Source organism: Prionailurus bengalensis, chromosome C1 (assembly GCF_016509475.1).
Source record: "Prionailurus bengalensis isolate Pbe53 chromosome C1, Fcat_Pben_1.1_paternal_pri, whole genome shotgun sequence".
Classification (NCBI taxonomy): Eukaryota; Metazoa; Chordata; class Mammalia; order Carnivora; family Felidae; genus Prionailurus; species Prionailurus bengalensis.
Window position 1 is genome coordinate 58,276,402 of NC_057345.1, and position 16,788 is coordinate 58,293,189.

The 16,788-nt window shown below is 33.4% G+C and overlaps 1 protein-coding gene across 3 annotated transcripts in view; it reads right to left on the minus strand.

Annotated features, from left to right (window-relative positions):
- Window positions 1-16,788, minus strand: part of LRRC40 (leucine rich repeat containing 40) — a 51,531-nt gene that overhangs the window by 7,814 nt on the left and 26,929 nt on the right. Inside the window, exons 10-14 of one of the 3 annotated variants that reach the window (XM_043575243.1) lie at window positions 11,659-11,767; window positions 8,892-8,999; window positions 5,155-5,265; window positions 3,018-3,095; window positions 270-455 (exon numbers count right to left, since the gene is read on the minus strand). In XM_043575243.1, coding sequence (XP_043431178.1) covers window positions 270-455; window positions 3,018-3,095; window positions 5,155-5,265; window positions 8,892-8,999; window positions 11,659-11,767 — 592 coding nt within the window. The remainder of the gene's footprint in view (window positions 1-269; window positions 456-3,017; window positions 3,096-5,154; window positions 5,266-8,891; window positions 9,000-11,658; window positions 11,768-16,788) is intronic. The other 2 variants (XM_043575244.1, XM_043575245.1) reach the window with 2 other exon arrangements.

The window sequence follows — 16,788 nt, forward strand, 5'->3', positions numbered from 1 at the left end:
TCAAGTTAGACATATATATAGTGATGACAAAAGTATCAGAAAACAGTTACTACACTATATTATACCATATAAGCAAAGCTAAAAAAATATATATTTGCTAAAACCTGAAAAGCACAATTGGTATTCTGGATTTTGTGACCTGTTATTTTTAATACAACATCAATTTTTTTACTTCAACTGTCCTGCAAAAGTACCTCAATAAGAGAGAAAAAAAAATCCTTACAAATCAATAAAATCAATGGAAAACTCTAGTAGAATGGTGTAGCTACCTTAAGTTCACACAATTACCAAGCTCTGGTGGAATCTGAAGTAGGTCATTATTTTGAAGGTCCAATGTGATCAGCTTTTCCATTGCCTTCATTTTCTGAGGGTCCACAGATCCAACCTGATTGTTACTAATCAAAATTGTTTCAAGTGTGGGGATGTGATACAGAACTTCAGGTAGTATTTTGAACCTATTAAAATATGAACAGAACACCTAAATATATTGGGATCAGGGCAAAAGCATTCTTTCAAATAGATTATCTTAAGTCTGTTATCATGATGTAGTTTTCTTTAGTGTAATTTATTTTGTATTTGGTATAAGTCCTCTATCCCAATTTTCAAGAAAATGAACTGATTTTGGAAACCTTGAAATATATGTTAAGTGGACAGACTTGTAACACTTTCTACTTATTGTGTAAATCCAACAATGTTTTTCTCCCATGTTTTTCTCTTCACATTTAAGAAACCAGGAAATCCTTCTGAGATTCTCTATAAAATGTCTCCATGTAGGTATTATTCCTTAGCTCATTTTTACTTCTTATGAGACAGAATTACTGCCAATGTTTTAAGTAAATGTTAGAGATTTGTATTTTGCTTTGATGAAGCTTCCAAATGAGTGTATTCTTGGTTCTTCAAAAGATGACAGACTAACATAGCCTGCTGCTTCCTCATCCAAAGCAACACTGAAGATGCCACAAGAAAGAAGGGAAGGCTGACAGCTCTCAGCAATTAATGCAACATTATTGAGGATCTTTTGGGGGACAGTGGCTGGTTTGGTTTCAGTGTGAGATAAACTGTGTCATGGACTAGAAATGACAAGGGATGGGCTGAAGGACAGTTTTATAGTTGTGGCCTTTTTACTTCCACATACAGGCCTTCTTTTGCTGCCTTGATGTAGAAAAAGAGAAAGAAAGAAAGAAAGAAAGAAAGAAAGAAAGAAAGAAAGAAAGAAGAAAAGAAGAGAGAGATGGAGGGAGGGAGGGAGGAAAGGGGGTAAGGGAGAGAGGAAGAAAGAAAAGATGAGAAAAGGAAAGAAAAGAAGAGAAAGACTAGCAAAGGTAAACTCAAGGCAGCTCTGAAGTTCCAGAGGGACTGGCGAGTGAATAACTAGGAGCACAGATGGACTGAACAGCCCCTAAGCGGTCCTTCCTCTTTTTCCACACCAATGCATGAAGAAGCTAATTTAAAAAGGTGTAGCTCACCTGTTCACACAGAAGTTAGGTTAGCTTTTGCCATCTCCCCACAGACGTTACTTGACAGTGTGATTGACAGCTCAATAGAAAACTTAATAGAGAACTGATAGTTTGATTCACAAATAAAAATTAGCAGAGATCCAAGAAGTGGATATATTTTTAAATAATGACAATAATGATATCACTGTTGACCTACACATGAGAAAGCATGAGCAATAATGAAGCAGACAGGACAAAAATTTAAAGAGGCAGTATTTTAGTTACATCACTGTGCCTTAGCCTTGTCAACTGCAAATGAGGAATAATAATAGTACTAAACTTACACACTTGTTATAAGGACTGAATAATTCTATTTCAGCTGGAATACAGTAAGTAAATGTTAGCTATTAATATTTAGATTGTTAGCAGAAACACTTTCATCATAGGAAACACTATGACATAGTTGTTAAGAGGCCAACTCGTGGAGGCAAACCACCTGGGCTCAAACCCCAGATCTATTACTTACTATTTATGTGAACCTTAGGTGAGTTACTTAACTTCTAATCCTTGATTTTTAAGTGAACATAGTAATACAGAACTATAATGACAGAAACCACCTTTTCTGAGGATTAAATGAGATGTATGTACTTAGTCCTCTATCAGCAGATAATAAGTTCCCATTAAATATTAGTTTCTCTTCTTTTTTAAATGACTTTATTTATTTATTTAGAGAGACACAGAGAGAGAGAGAAGAGTGTGCAAGTGGGGAAGGAGCAGAGAGAGAGGGAGAGAGAGAATCCCAAAGCAGGCTCTCTGCTATCAATGTACAGCCTGATGAGGGGCTCCAACCCACAAACCATGAGATCATGACCTAAGCCTAAATCCAAAGTTGGAGGCTTAAATGACTGAGCTACCTATATGCCCCAATATTAGCTACTCTTAATTATTAGCAGTATCTTTATAGTGTTTGCAGAATAAAATCTATTATTTAGTATATAAATCCCTCAGAGGGCCTGCTACTGCTTATATGCCAAACTTCATTTGTTACTTCTACTTCTCTAGCCCCTTACTTTATGGTCTGATCCATATCAAACTGCTTGACATGTCCCAAACACAAAGTGTTCTCACATTTTTGTGCCTTAGTACATGTTATTTACTCCACCTTGGATGCCCTATCCCTGTGTGTCTGGCCAACATCTAATTTTCAAGTCTTACTTTCAATGCTGTCTCCTCCACCTTCAAGCAATCTCGGGAAATACATTTACCTATGCACTGTGTTTTCCCTATAACAATTATAATTATTTATTTGCATATCTGTCTTCCTACTGGGCTGTAAGTTTCAGTTTCTTAAAATTGTTAAAAGGAACAAAATGTATACTAGACATCAGCTGTGAAAATTCTAAGAAAGCAATATCACTTTTTAATTCTAAGTAGAATAAAGTGAAAATAGACCTGAATATTTAAATAAAGTAAACACATGGGGCTGTTTTATTTGGTTCTTTTAGCTGTATTCTCTAGTAAAACCTACAAATTCTCCACAGAAAAATCCTTAGTCATGGATTAGTCGGTTCTGTCTCTCACCTGTTAAAGGAAAGATTAATTGTTTGTAGTCTTATCAGTGATTCCATTTCTTCAGGCAAAGAATTTAAAAAATTGTTCCTAAATTGGAAAAAAAAAAAAAGATGATTTACAAAGTTTGAAAATCTGTACAACTTTAATTTACACTTAAAGTGTTGATCAAACAAAAAAATTACGTAGCTTGGTTTCTCAGTCCTTGATCTATCTCATTAAAGCTAAGTCCTAAGAATTCTGAATTAGTCAGCTGTCTCAGGTATTTGATTTGTATGCCAAATCCTAATGCCAATATGCAACCAATTGATAAAACAACCAAGTCTTTAATAATAGATTTAACAGGGCAACACTGTAAACTAATCCCTTATCTCCTTTAAACTGAGCTCATCAATATTTCTCACAGATAGGGCCCTTGAGATCATGCCTATGAATATCACATTATTTGATTCCACAAATATTTGATTGGTGTTTAATACCTATATCTTGCACAAAGACATGAAATTCTACTCCAAGCAGAAGTGTAAAATTATATGGAAAAAAAAAAAAAAGAAGGGAAAAGTAATGAGATTCTATGAATTTAGAAATTTGGAGCTTTCTACCACATAGGCATTAAGCAAGTCCATTTCAACTCTAAGTTTATAATTTCAATTTGCACAATGCATATGGTTTTTTTTAGAATCTTATGATGAAACATGGCAGTAAACAGAATCGCATTTATTGTTGGAAGGATCTGGGAACAATGTTAAAAGAAAGGCTAATAAGAAGGTAGAAGGATTCTAGAAACTATATAATTACTAATAATAGAAAATATTTGTGAGAAAATTATATCCAACTAGATGGCTACCTATTAGCTGAATTTTTTCTAAATTTCTTTGCATTCCAAAGTCAAGCCTAATATGTTAAGTCATACTTTCTACACCTATGTTCTTTTTTTCTTTTCTCCGTACCTTTCTCCAGTTATAAAGACAGTTATTATTAAGTTGTACTGAATAACTCACTGGTGATTTCTATCCTTTTCCTAGAGTCATAAATACCTACTGATATCAGATATAAAGCATATATTAGTCACTTAATTAGAAACCTAAAGGTATAGTTATAGACAATGGCATACACACACACACACACACACACACACACACACACACACACACAAGAATGAGACAAAAGTATAGATAGCAAGAATGAGTACATGAATTCATTCCCTCTGAATTCATTAATTCTCCATTAATACTAAACTAAAATATGGTTTTACACTACTTTGCCAGTGTAACTACCAACTCAAAACAAGCAATTCTACATTTAATACGAGCAGAGTATTAGATTTGCTTTAATTCCATAAGAAAAAATAAAAAATGTCTCTATAGAAAGAATAGAGAATAAATTCCCAAACAGATATAACTTAGCTTGTTATTTGCCTATTATTTGAGCAGAATAAGAGGAGCTATGCCTTAAATAAACTAAAAGTACACCCAGTAACAGTATAGGAGCAGGAAGCCTAGAAAATAGAGATATAGCTTTCAAATAAATACTTAAAGCCCAAACAAATAAATGACTATCTACCCCTGAGCCATTTATTATTACCCTCAAAGAACTGTGACAATTCTGATGCTGTCTCTTCAATTTGGGACACATTTAAATTAAACTTCTTATTAGCACTGCAGGGCTTTAAATAGTTTCTTTCCTTTTGTTGCCACTCAGGCTGTTCTTTTTCTTTATTTCTGGCCTTGCACATTTAACATAATATTTGAAACCACAAAGGTTCTTTTTAAGAGAAGCCATCCTAGCTGCTGTGCCAGCAGAGGATTTTGACAGTTTTAATTTACTTTCAGGAAAGGAACAGTGTGAAACAAACACTTTCCATGTGTTATTTGTAACTTTGCTTACATAGGAATTTAAAGAATGTGTTCATATTTTCTAATTTTTCAAATCATTATTTCTTATTTAACTTATAAACTGCCTACAAATGATAGATGTTTGATTAAATTATTTCCTAAATGCTTAATTTTAGACTTGTCCTAAAATGTTTTTAATTACCTAAAGACCAATTTCCACGATTGGTTAGGAAATATGAGAGAAAGGGCAAATGTTAGGCAAAACTCAAAGACACATTATAATGAAAAAGTGAAGCAATAGTATCAATAAATACCTGAGATCTAAAAAAGTCAACTTTTGAAGCATGCATAAATCCAAGGATATGGAGGAAAGCCTATTAAAACTGAGATTGACATCAGAAACCATTTCCTTCAGTTCCACAATCCTGAAACAAAAATCATTTTAAAATTTTAGCCCTTGAATTTACTGTCAGAACTTCAAAACTATAAGCAGACCATAGGGGGGAAACTCTGATATAATTTTTGCTAATTAAGATTTTCTAGGGGCGCCTGGGTGGCTCAGTTGGTTATTGCCTGACTTTGGCTCAGGTCATGATGTTATGGCTCATGAGTTCAGGCCCTGCATTGGGCTCTGTGCTGACAGCTCAGAGCCTGGAGACTGCTTCAGATTCTGTGTCTCCCTTTCTCTCTGCCCTCTCCCACTCATGCTGTCTCACTCTCTCAAAAATAAATACATTAAAAATTAAAAAAGTAAAATAAAAAGATTTTCCGTAACTTTTACTTTTCTCACAAAATTTCAGTTTAGATGTGTATTCTATTATAGTAGTTTTCTTTAAAAAAATTTTTTTCCCAACGTTTTTATTTATTTTTGGGACAGAGAGAGACAGAGCATGAACGAGGGAGGGGCAGAGAGAGAGGGAGACACAGAATCAGAAACAGGCTCCAGGCTCTGAGCCATCAGCCCAGAGCCCGACGCGGGGCTCGAACTCACAGACCGCGAGATCGTGACCTGGCTGAAGTCGGACGCTTAACCGACTGCGCCACCCAGGCGCCCCTATAGTAGTTTTCTTTTTAGACTGCATAATACAATATTCTCAGTATCTGAGTACTTCACAATCTTTTCTATGATATGTCAACATTTTCAAGTATAGATGATATGTCAACATTTTCAAGTATAGTATTTTTTGTCCAAATTATCATTAATCATGAATGGAAGAAAACATTAAGTTAATTCCTAGGTTTGGTGTCACAACTAAGCAATTTAAGTCAAAGACTTAAATGTTTCTAAGCAAGCCTAATCAACATTAGTCATTTTAAAGCATGCTACTAACTATAAGAACAAAAAATGTTATATAAAATTTGCTTAGAAATGTAAGTTAAGCTATAACTATAAATCATTTTTTTCTATTGTATTAGCAAACTGAAGAAAGAAAGAGTTATCAGCTGCTAAAGAAAGATGAGCTTGGTTAAGTAACTGATAAGAAAATTTGGGAAAGTTTTTGGATATTTGAATTGAGAGTCATACCCCTCTTAGGAATTCTCCTGGAAACCTGGCCTAAAGAAACAGAATGTTTTGCTTTACTTATTGCCATAATTAACCTATGGTATATAGATGAATTAGATTTTATTTTTATTATTATTTTTTTTAGAGAGCAATACAGAGTGCAAACAGGGTAAAAGGGCAGAGAGAGAGAAAGAGAGAGAGACAGAGAGACAGAGAGACAGAGAGAGAGAATCCCAAGCAGGCTCCACATTCACCATGGAGCTTGACACAGGGCTCAATCCCACAACCCTGGGATCATGACCCAAGCTGAAATCAAAGTCTGACGCTCAACTGACTGAGCCACCCAAGTGTCCACAGATAAATTAGATTTTAAAAGTAGTGTTTACAACATAGGGAAACACCTATGACATATAAACCAGCTGGGATACAAATGGTATATATAAATCTAAATGGGAAATAGCTTGAAATAAAACATGCCATGAATAGAATAAATCAGAATAAATCAATAAATAGAAATGATCTGTCCCTTCATTTAGTTCAAATGTTTATGAATAAGTATTATTTTCATAATCAGGAAATAATATAGTGAAAACTGTGACTTGTGAAATAAAAATTTAAGAAAGAGGGAAAATGACTAAAACTCTAGATCAAGGTATGTCTCTACTATCTTTCTTCTTTGGCCCTCTAAATTGCTAAAAAAAAATATGAGGAAATAACAGAGGTAACAGAAAACCATACTGTTGTGCATACGAACAACCAGATTGTCGGGTAAAATGAAAAAGTAAGTTATAAGGTGATATCTTTTAACTCCTTCCATCTTCATTCCCAGTTTTGATCCAGGATCTCCAAGGCAAACTTATCCTGAGAGCAAATCTAAGTGCTTAGTTATTCTGTCAAATACACTCTGAGCCCTTTAAACAAGAGATGAACTAGTTCTCCTTTTGCAACAGAATCTCAAAGTTAATTGTCTTTTAAGATCTGTGTTCTCCGGGGTGCCTCATGGCTCAGTTGGTTAAGCATCCAACTTTTGGTTTCAGCTCAGGTCATGAGCTCATGGTTTGTGAGTTCAAGCCTCGTGTCAGGCTCTGTGCTGACAGTGCAGAACCTGCTTGGGATTCTCTCTCCCCTCTCTCTCTGCCCCTCCCCTGCTTGTGATATCTCTCTCTCTCTCTCTCTCAAAAATAAACTTAAAAAAAAAATCTGCATTCTTCAAACTATGGTCTGTAAAATAGAAAGCAAGTTATACTTTGTCTGACTTTAAAAATTTTGAACATCTAAAAATTTTTTTTGGCAGTCAGATGAAAGCCATTTTATTTTCCCACTCTTTTTTTTTTTTTTTTTTCCTAATACTGAAGTGCTTACTAAGTGGTAGGCACTGGTTAAATGCTTTGTGGGGATTATGTCATTTAATTCTTATAAAACAGGGACTTTATGTCTTCACAGGTAGGAAAACTAAGAGCAGCTAGTTAACCTGTTCAAAGCCACACAGCTCACAGATCTGGGATATAGATATATGCAATGACTCCGCTGTCCAAGTTCTTTATCATTTCACCATTCTGTCTCCCATATTGTTGTTTTCATTGCAAGGTTACTTGTCAACTTTCTTTGGGTATACAGATTACTGTAAGCTAACAATCATTTTAAAAGTTCAATATCATAAGGGTGCCTGGGTGGCTCAGTCAGTTGAGAGTCCGACTCTTGGTTTCATGATCTCACACAATGAGTTTGAGCACTGCATCAGGCTCTGCTTTGATAGCAAGGAGCCCGCTTAGGATTCTGTGTCTTCCTTCCTCCCTGCTCCTCCCTGCTCGCACTTTCTCTCTCTCTCTCTCTCTCTCAAAAATAAATAAACATTAAAAAACATATATATATATGTATATATAAATTAAAAGTTCAACATTATAGTAAACTAATTTTCTCTCATAACTTAAAGATTTTGCTATAATTAATATCAACAAAGATACACTGAATAATACAAAGTACAATGCACATGCACTAATATTCGGAAGTCAAGAATTCTTTTTTGGGAGGAAAATATTAATAGGATTCAATCTGTTTTGCTTTTACTATCAATGAAAAAATTCAGTGGCTTGGTAATTCATTAACATGAAGCTCAAAATGAAAATTCCTATTAAGCCACACGGACCTGGCTTTGGATGGTATCTTAAAAATGTTCTCTAATATTTCATTACATGGAAAAAGTAACTTATACTTTTAATAATTCTAATGACTACTTATAGGTATATTATATTATAGGTATAATAATTCTAATACCTATTTATATTATATCTAATACTTATCAGTAATTCTAATACCTAAAATTCTAATACCTATACCTGTACACCTCTCAGGACAAATGTTAATATGTCTCAGAGAATACTTAGGTGAATTTTGCTAAATCCTTCAAGACACATTAATGAAGAAAACTATACATATACTTTCAAGTTAAAAAAAACTGTGAAAAATAATAATTCTTGGCACTGAGGTGCAAAAACCACTGAGAATGAGTCACAACTTAATAGAAATGACATGATGAGCAATTCTCACCTTTTAGGAATTTCACATAGCTGATTCTTACTGAAGTTAACAGAAGTGACAACGTTGCTTTTTACTGCGTCAAATACTTCATCAGGAATCAAAGTTGTTTGTTTATCACTAAATGGAAAATGGTTTAAAATGCATCATTCTTAACAGTCCAGGAAGATATGATTATTACTTTTCACTTTTAAAGGACTTTAAAGATTTTATAAGATTTGTCAAGGCAGTTGGCTATGAAGAACATTTTGAAGTTCTGTAAAGAATGGCACAAAAACCTGCCAACTCACAAAATGTTCACCATTAAGAATTCAGACAACATGTTGTATCATAATACATTGTATCATACCTTCTGAGCATTCACATACTCCATGTGAATAAAAACAGATATATCTTCAGAGTCTAAGATGCTTAGAAGCCATATAGTAAATGGACAGTAATCAGTAAATGGATTCCTCTACCTCAGAATAGAACTAAAGCTATAATTTTAAAACTGTTGTCATCAATTTTCTAAAAATCTCTAACAGGGACTATTTGCCAATTTTATGTGGTGTATAGTTAACTTCAAGGTAACAATAACTTTTTAAAAGTTCAACATTATACTAAACTGTTTTCTCATAACCTCAACCAATTTCTCCCTCCGTTAGCGTGTGACAAAGTAGACAGGATAGTGGCCTTCGACTAAACTATCCCTGGTCTTACTATTAAGGGAGCTTTGTAATTTACTTTCTCTTAGCCTCAGTTCTGTGAAATTGAATCTAAAGAGTTATTCATTGTTATGTGTGTCAGAAGTTTTGCAAATGTATAATGTATACTGTAAATAAATTTCCTTTTCAATTAAGCATACATTTAATCTTAAATGAAATATAGTAGTACTCTGACATTTGCAGATTTACTAATTTGTTGTTATAATTAGCCATTTACATTCTTCTTTTACAATTTTCAATGCCTAATATGCCATCCACTTAAAATAATTGTTGATGGAATGCTAAATTAATGACTATATGGACAAGAAAACAATTATTACATATAATGTGTAATATGGAGGAACTTATAAGAAAGGCATTGTAATATAGATAGATAAAAAGACAGCCAAAATTTCAGTTTTTACGCCTTCGGCTTCTGCTTTCGGGCCCTATTTTCTATTGTGCAGATGTAGCATTTTTATCTTTTCCATCAGAAATGCTCAAGTCACAGGGAACTGATTTAATCAAATGCTAAAGATTCACACTCTTAAAAAATTTAGTTCAAGGCATTTATGCCTTGAGATTGGGACTTCATTTATATTTTAAATGGAATACTCCTTTCCAGTTAAAGTCTCTGAGGAAAATAAATTACAATAAATTTAGAATCAAAACAATCTAAGATGTATGGTCTTCAGTGCTATCTTTATAACCCTTTTGTGATATCTGTGACTTTAAAAAGTGGGAATGGTTATCTTAAATAAAATTGTCTCAGTATTACTTTATAGAATGTTTGCAGGATTAAAAGCAACAGCATCTGTAAAATATCTAGTACAGTGCCCAGCATAGAATAGGGACTCAATAAATGGTACCCATTTATTGGATTGAAGGAATGGTGGAGGGAATAAAGGCAGAGAAAAAAGAAATTCTAAGGAGGAATCAAGTCTGTCTTATCAACATTTGGTGTATCATGACACCTAGCATAGGATTTGATACCTATTAGGTTCGAAAATATCTATTGAATAAATGGATATATTATGTGTAATATAAGACATGCTAAGTCTCCATGCTATGCTATGAGAGAAGAAGGATACAAATTTAAGTATGGAAGAGTATTATCTTGTGTTATAGTGTCAAAAAAGGAAGTTGGTTTAGAGCAGTGATTTCTACATACACAGAAGACTGTCAGACTAGAGGTAAAAACGTTAATGAAACAACAGATCTGAAATAGAAATTGTATCCTGACTGCTGAGAAGATGGTTCCTACTGATACAGTAAGGCAAAGAGGCTAGACACTGATGCTGGCTGTTAGGTAACTAAATAAATAAATCTAGTCACCTGACTTGAATCTGAGTCTGTATTCTTTTGTATTACCGTTATAATACCCAGACACAAGCCAATCAGTGTAGGAGCTTTGACAGTATTGATTAGTTTTATCATTGTTGCCTAGATAGTATTGAAAAAAGACTTGCCAACCCCTCCCAACCTGTACATAGGTATCTTCTTTCCCAGTTGAATAAACTTCCATAATATAAAAATGGTTAAGCTTTTGTCTCAATTTATATAACAGTATTACAATTGTTTCAGGTTTAATATATGTATACTAGAGCATAATATTAGGCTCCAGTATATTAGATTTATATACTCTATAATATTGGATTTATTAATGGGGTACAATCTCTCAAGCTTTGACTGCTTGAAGTCTTCATTAACTAAATGATACTTACTTACTAACATAGACCCCAGCAATATAAAATTCTTTCTTGATGCTGGTTACTGAGTCAAAATTTATTACCAACCAGTACTGTCACTCTTTTATTTTTGATAATAATAAAATATTCTTTATTATAATAATTTCAATATTAATATCCATCTATATACCTCTTAAGTGTAATAAACACAAAGCACCTAAGGAATGGGCATTTAAGTTCACTCTACTTTTAATATGTTTTTATCTCATTACTGATTTTACAAATGCTATTACTTTAAGTACTAATGCACTCTGATGAATTCTCCCTTACCAACTGTCCTTTTATCTGAAGGATTATTTCTCAAAGTTTCCTATGTGTTATGCAGTATTTAAGAAAATTACATACCTATAGTCTAGTATTTTTAATGTGACGATAGCGTGTACATTGACTCTGGATTCACTTGGTAGTGTCATGGCAGTCTCAGTAACAGGATCACTTTGGCTAGGTTCATCATCTGGCAAGAAACAAATTATAAAAAATCAATATTCATAGTACAAAGTCATTTTTAAATTTTCGAAAATATGTAAAAATGGTATGCGTGATTTCTAAATTATTATTGGTGAGAATGTCTTTAGTCTTTTACTGTATTTCCAATGACTCAAATCTGGGTCTAGAACTTAATATTTAATTAATAGAAAGTAGATAACATTACTACTATAAGGCTTTAAAATCTTTTAATAAATCTTACCAGAAGGAAATTTAGGAGTAGGAAAGAACCTTCAAAGAATAACAACAATCTCTCAGAATAAACAATGACACTAAACTTCCTTCTTAAGAAAAATAATATGGTCTATTAGAAGAAATTTGTTAACAAAGGAAAAGTATTATTTCCCACAAATGTCTACCAAATATGCATATGCCTATCTTCTCAGTTTAGGACACAAGGAAACTGATTATTCTCAATCACTTAAAACCTGGCAATTTACATAATCAAGTAAGCTTTTGGTACGTTATGTTAAGAGTTTTTCTTAGCAAATGCAAGATTTTATTTTCAATAGATGTTTTCTAACATATATGCATACTCACACATTCACACACAATCAACCCCCTCACTAGTCTCCAGACACTGTTTAACACTGCCATCATATGGTAGAAAGAGCAAAATAAACACAAATCATACATTTTAAAAAGGAATGGCTTTACGATTTTTTGACAAGAGACCACAGCAATCTAGACAAGAGTAAAAAAGACAATTTTCAACAACATGAAAAAAATAAAATAGTCTTAGCATTCATATGTTAAGAAGGCACACTAAAAGAATATAAAAAAAAGTAGTAGTATCCCTGGGAAATTAATGAACATTTGTTGAATACTATAAAGTACATTTCTCTTGCATTGAGTTCATCAGTTATTCACTAATCAACAATCATTAAACTAGTATTTCTTATGCAAATATATGGATATTTTATTTATAGAAGTAGCACAAAATAAGACAGTATCAAATAGAAATAGAAGACATCAAGATAAATATTAGCATTAAGTAAATGCTTTGGTATTTAGAAGTACCCTGGCAGTTTGGTTATGTCACTTTAAAGAGTATGTAATATATATATTGCCAAATTATACCAGCAGATAGAAAACATCAAACCAGCAACAAAACCCAGCATTATTTTTTACATATACATGTACACTAGCATGATTGCATACTAAGAGTATTCTCAACACTTTCCAATGAGCTATTTTTATTTATTTTTATTTATTTATTTTTTTAACGTTTATTTTTGAGACAGAGAGAGACAGAGCATGAACGGGGGAGGGTCAGAGAGAGAGGGAGACACAGAATCTGAAACAGGCTCCAGGCTCTGAGCTGTCAGCACAGAGCCCAATGCAGGGCTCGAACTCACGGACCGCGAGATCATGACCTGAGCCGAAGTCGGACACTTAACCAACTGAGCCACCCAGGAGCCCCTGAGCTATTTTTAATAATCAGCACCGAGGAGAATGTAAAGAGGGAAACTATTATCCTTTGGGAAGGGACTATGAAAGAGATGGATTTTCTTCTCATTATATATTTTTGTATGTTGGTTGAATTTTTATCATCAGCATTTTACTGACCTTTTAACTAAAAAACCTAAGATGGCAATATTCCCTTAATTGATCTACAGAGTCAATGTAATCCCTATCAGAATCCCAGCTGATTTCTTTGTAGAAATCAAAAAAATGATTCTAAAATTCATGTGGGGTTGCAAGAAACCCACAATAGCTAAAACAAGCCTGAGAAAAAAAGAATAAAGAATTTATACTTCCCGATTTCAAAACTTCCTACAAATCAATGGTAATCAAGATATCGTGGTACTAGGACAATATAGACATACAGATCCATGCAATAAAACTGACAGTCCAGAATGAATCCTGTAGTTATGGTCAACTGATTTTCAACAAAAATGACAAAACCATTCAATAAGGAAAAAATAGTATTTTCAACAAATGGTGCAAGGAAACTAAATAACCACATGGAGAAGAAATAAATTGGAATCTTATCTCATATTATATATAAAAATTAACTCGAATCAAATACTTCAGTATAAAAAATGAGTCAAATACTTCAATATAAAATCAAAACTTCAAAAAAAACACAAAGGAAATAGTTTTCACAAAAAAGATTTTTGCAAAGGATTTTCAGATGTGAAACCAAAAGCATATACAAAAAAGAAACAAAAACAGATAAATTAACTTTATCAAAATAAAAAAACAAAAATAAAAATTTGTTTCAAAGGACAGTACCAAAAAATGAAAAACCAAACCCACAGAGGACTAGATATATGCAAATCATATATCTGACAAGAGATACAAAAGAACTACTACAAGTCAATAATAAAAAGATAAAAAATTAAAAATTGAGGGGCACCTGGATGGCTCAGTTGGTTAAACATCTGACTCTTCCATGATCTCACCGTTTGCGAGATAAAGCCCTGCATTGGGCTCTGTGCTGACACTGTGGAGCTTACTTGGGATTCCCTCCCTTCCTCCCTCCTTCTCTCTCTCTCTCCTTCAAAATAAATAAACTTAAAAAAAAAATTAAAAATTGGGCAAAGGATCTGAACAGACATTTCTCCAAAGATGTACAAATGGCCAATAAGTACATGAAAAGATATTCAACATCATTAGTCATCAGGGAAATGCACATCGAATCTAGAGTGAGATACCACTTCACACCCACCAGTGCATCTAGAATCAGAAAGTCAGAAAACAAGTGTTGGTGAAGATGTGAAAGAATCAGAACCCTCATGCAATGCTGATAAGAATGGAAACTGGTGCAGCTGCTTTGTAAAATAGTCTGGCAGTTCCTGAAATGACTAAACATAAAATTACCATTGATCTAGCAATTCCACTCCTAGATATATACACAAGAGAAATGAAAACACATGCTCACACTGAAACTTGTAAATAATTGTGTATCACAGCATTATCCATAATAGCCAAAGGGTATGGAAATTCTTTTTGAGGTAATGAAAATGTTCTAAAATTGACAACTCTGCCCACAAATTTAGTAACCTAGATGAAAAAGACCAATTTCTTGAAAGACACAATCTGCCCAAACCCACACAAAAGAAACATACAACCTGAATGGGCCTGTATCTATAAAAGAAATTCAACCAGTATTTAATAACCTTCCAAAACAGAAAGCAACAGGTCCAGATGGGTTCACTGGTGAATTCTACCTAACATTTAAGGAAGAAATTATATCAATTTTTCAATCTCTTTCACAAGCTAGAAACAGAGGGAATACTTCCTAACTTATTCTACAAGGCCAACAGTTATCCTAAAACCAAAACCAGAAAAGATATGACAAGAAACTAGAAAGCATTATCTCTCATGAATATACATGTAAAATTCCTCAACAAAATAATAGCAAATTGAATTTTAAAAAGTATTTAAAAAATTATACACTGTGATCAAGTGGGATTTGACCCAGGTATACAAGTCTAGTCCAACACTCAAAAATCAATCAATGCAATGCTTCACATCAACAGGCTAAAAAAGAAAAATTACACGGTCATATCAATAAATGCATAAAAAAAATCTGACAAATGCCAACACCCATTTATGATAAAAACTCTCAGTAAACTAGGAATAGAGGAGAACCTTCTCAACTTAAGAATATCTACAAAAAACCTACAACTCACATCATAACTTGGTGAGAAACTTGAAGCTTTCCCCCTAAGATTAGGTACAAGGTAAGGAAGCCCCCTCTCACCACTCCTTTTGAACATTATACTGGAAGTCCTTGGTAATGCAATAGGTAAGTAAATGAAATAAAAAGAATATAAACTGAGAAGGAGGGCATAAAATATTCTTTGTCCACAGATGACATGATCTAGGTAGAAAATCCAAAAGATGTGACAAGAAAAACCCCCTGAAACTGGTAAGTGATTATAATAAGGTTGCAGGATACAAGGTTAATATACAAAAGTAAATTGCTTTCTTTTATATCAATAATGAACAAGTAAAATCTGAAATTAAAAACACAATACCAATTACAATTACATTAGCATCAAACGAAACGAAATGGTTACATATAAATCTAACAAAATATGTATATGAATTCTATGAGGAAAACTACAAAGCTATGATGAATGTAATCAAAGAACTAACTTAGAGAGATATTCCACGTTCATGGATAAAAGGACTCAATATTGGCAAGATGTTTATATAGAGCTGCAAAAGACTCAAAAGAGCCAGCACAGTATTGATGGAGAAGAACAAAGTTGGAGGACTGACATTATCCAATTGGAAGACTTACAATAAAGCTACAGTAATCAAGACAGTGTGAAATTGACAAAAGAACAAAGAGATCGATAGAACAGAATAGACAGCCTATAAATAGACCTCCATTAACACACTTAATTCATCTTTGACAAAGCAGCAAAAGCTATAAAAACAATGGGGCAAAGATGGCCTCTTCCACAGTGGTGCTGAAACATCAGAAGATCCATGTGCAAAAAAGAGTAGATTTATTCATAATTGCCAAAATTTGGAAGCAACCAACGTATCCTTTAGTAGGGTAAATAAATAAACTGTACTACATCCAGACAATGGAAATATTATTCAGTGCTTAAAAAAAAGAACTGTCATGCCATGAAAAGGCATGGTGGATGCATAAATGCATGCTACAAAGTAAAAGAAGCAAATCTGAAAGATTCTAATTACATGACATTCTGAAAAAGGCAAAATTATGGAAACAGGGAAAAGATCAGAGATGGGTGATAAGAGGGGATGACAGGATAAACAGGCAGATCACAGAAGATTTTTAGGGCAGTAAAAATACTTTGTATATTATAATGGTAGATATATAACAGTTGTCCAAATCCGTAGAATACACTACACCAAGAGTGAGCTCTAAGGTAACTATGGACTTGGGATGATTACGTGTCAATGTAGGTTCATCCTTAGTAAAAGAAAAAAAAAACAAAAAAACAAATGTACCATTTAGGTAAGGGATGTTGATAATGGGGGAAGCTATGCATATGTGTG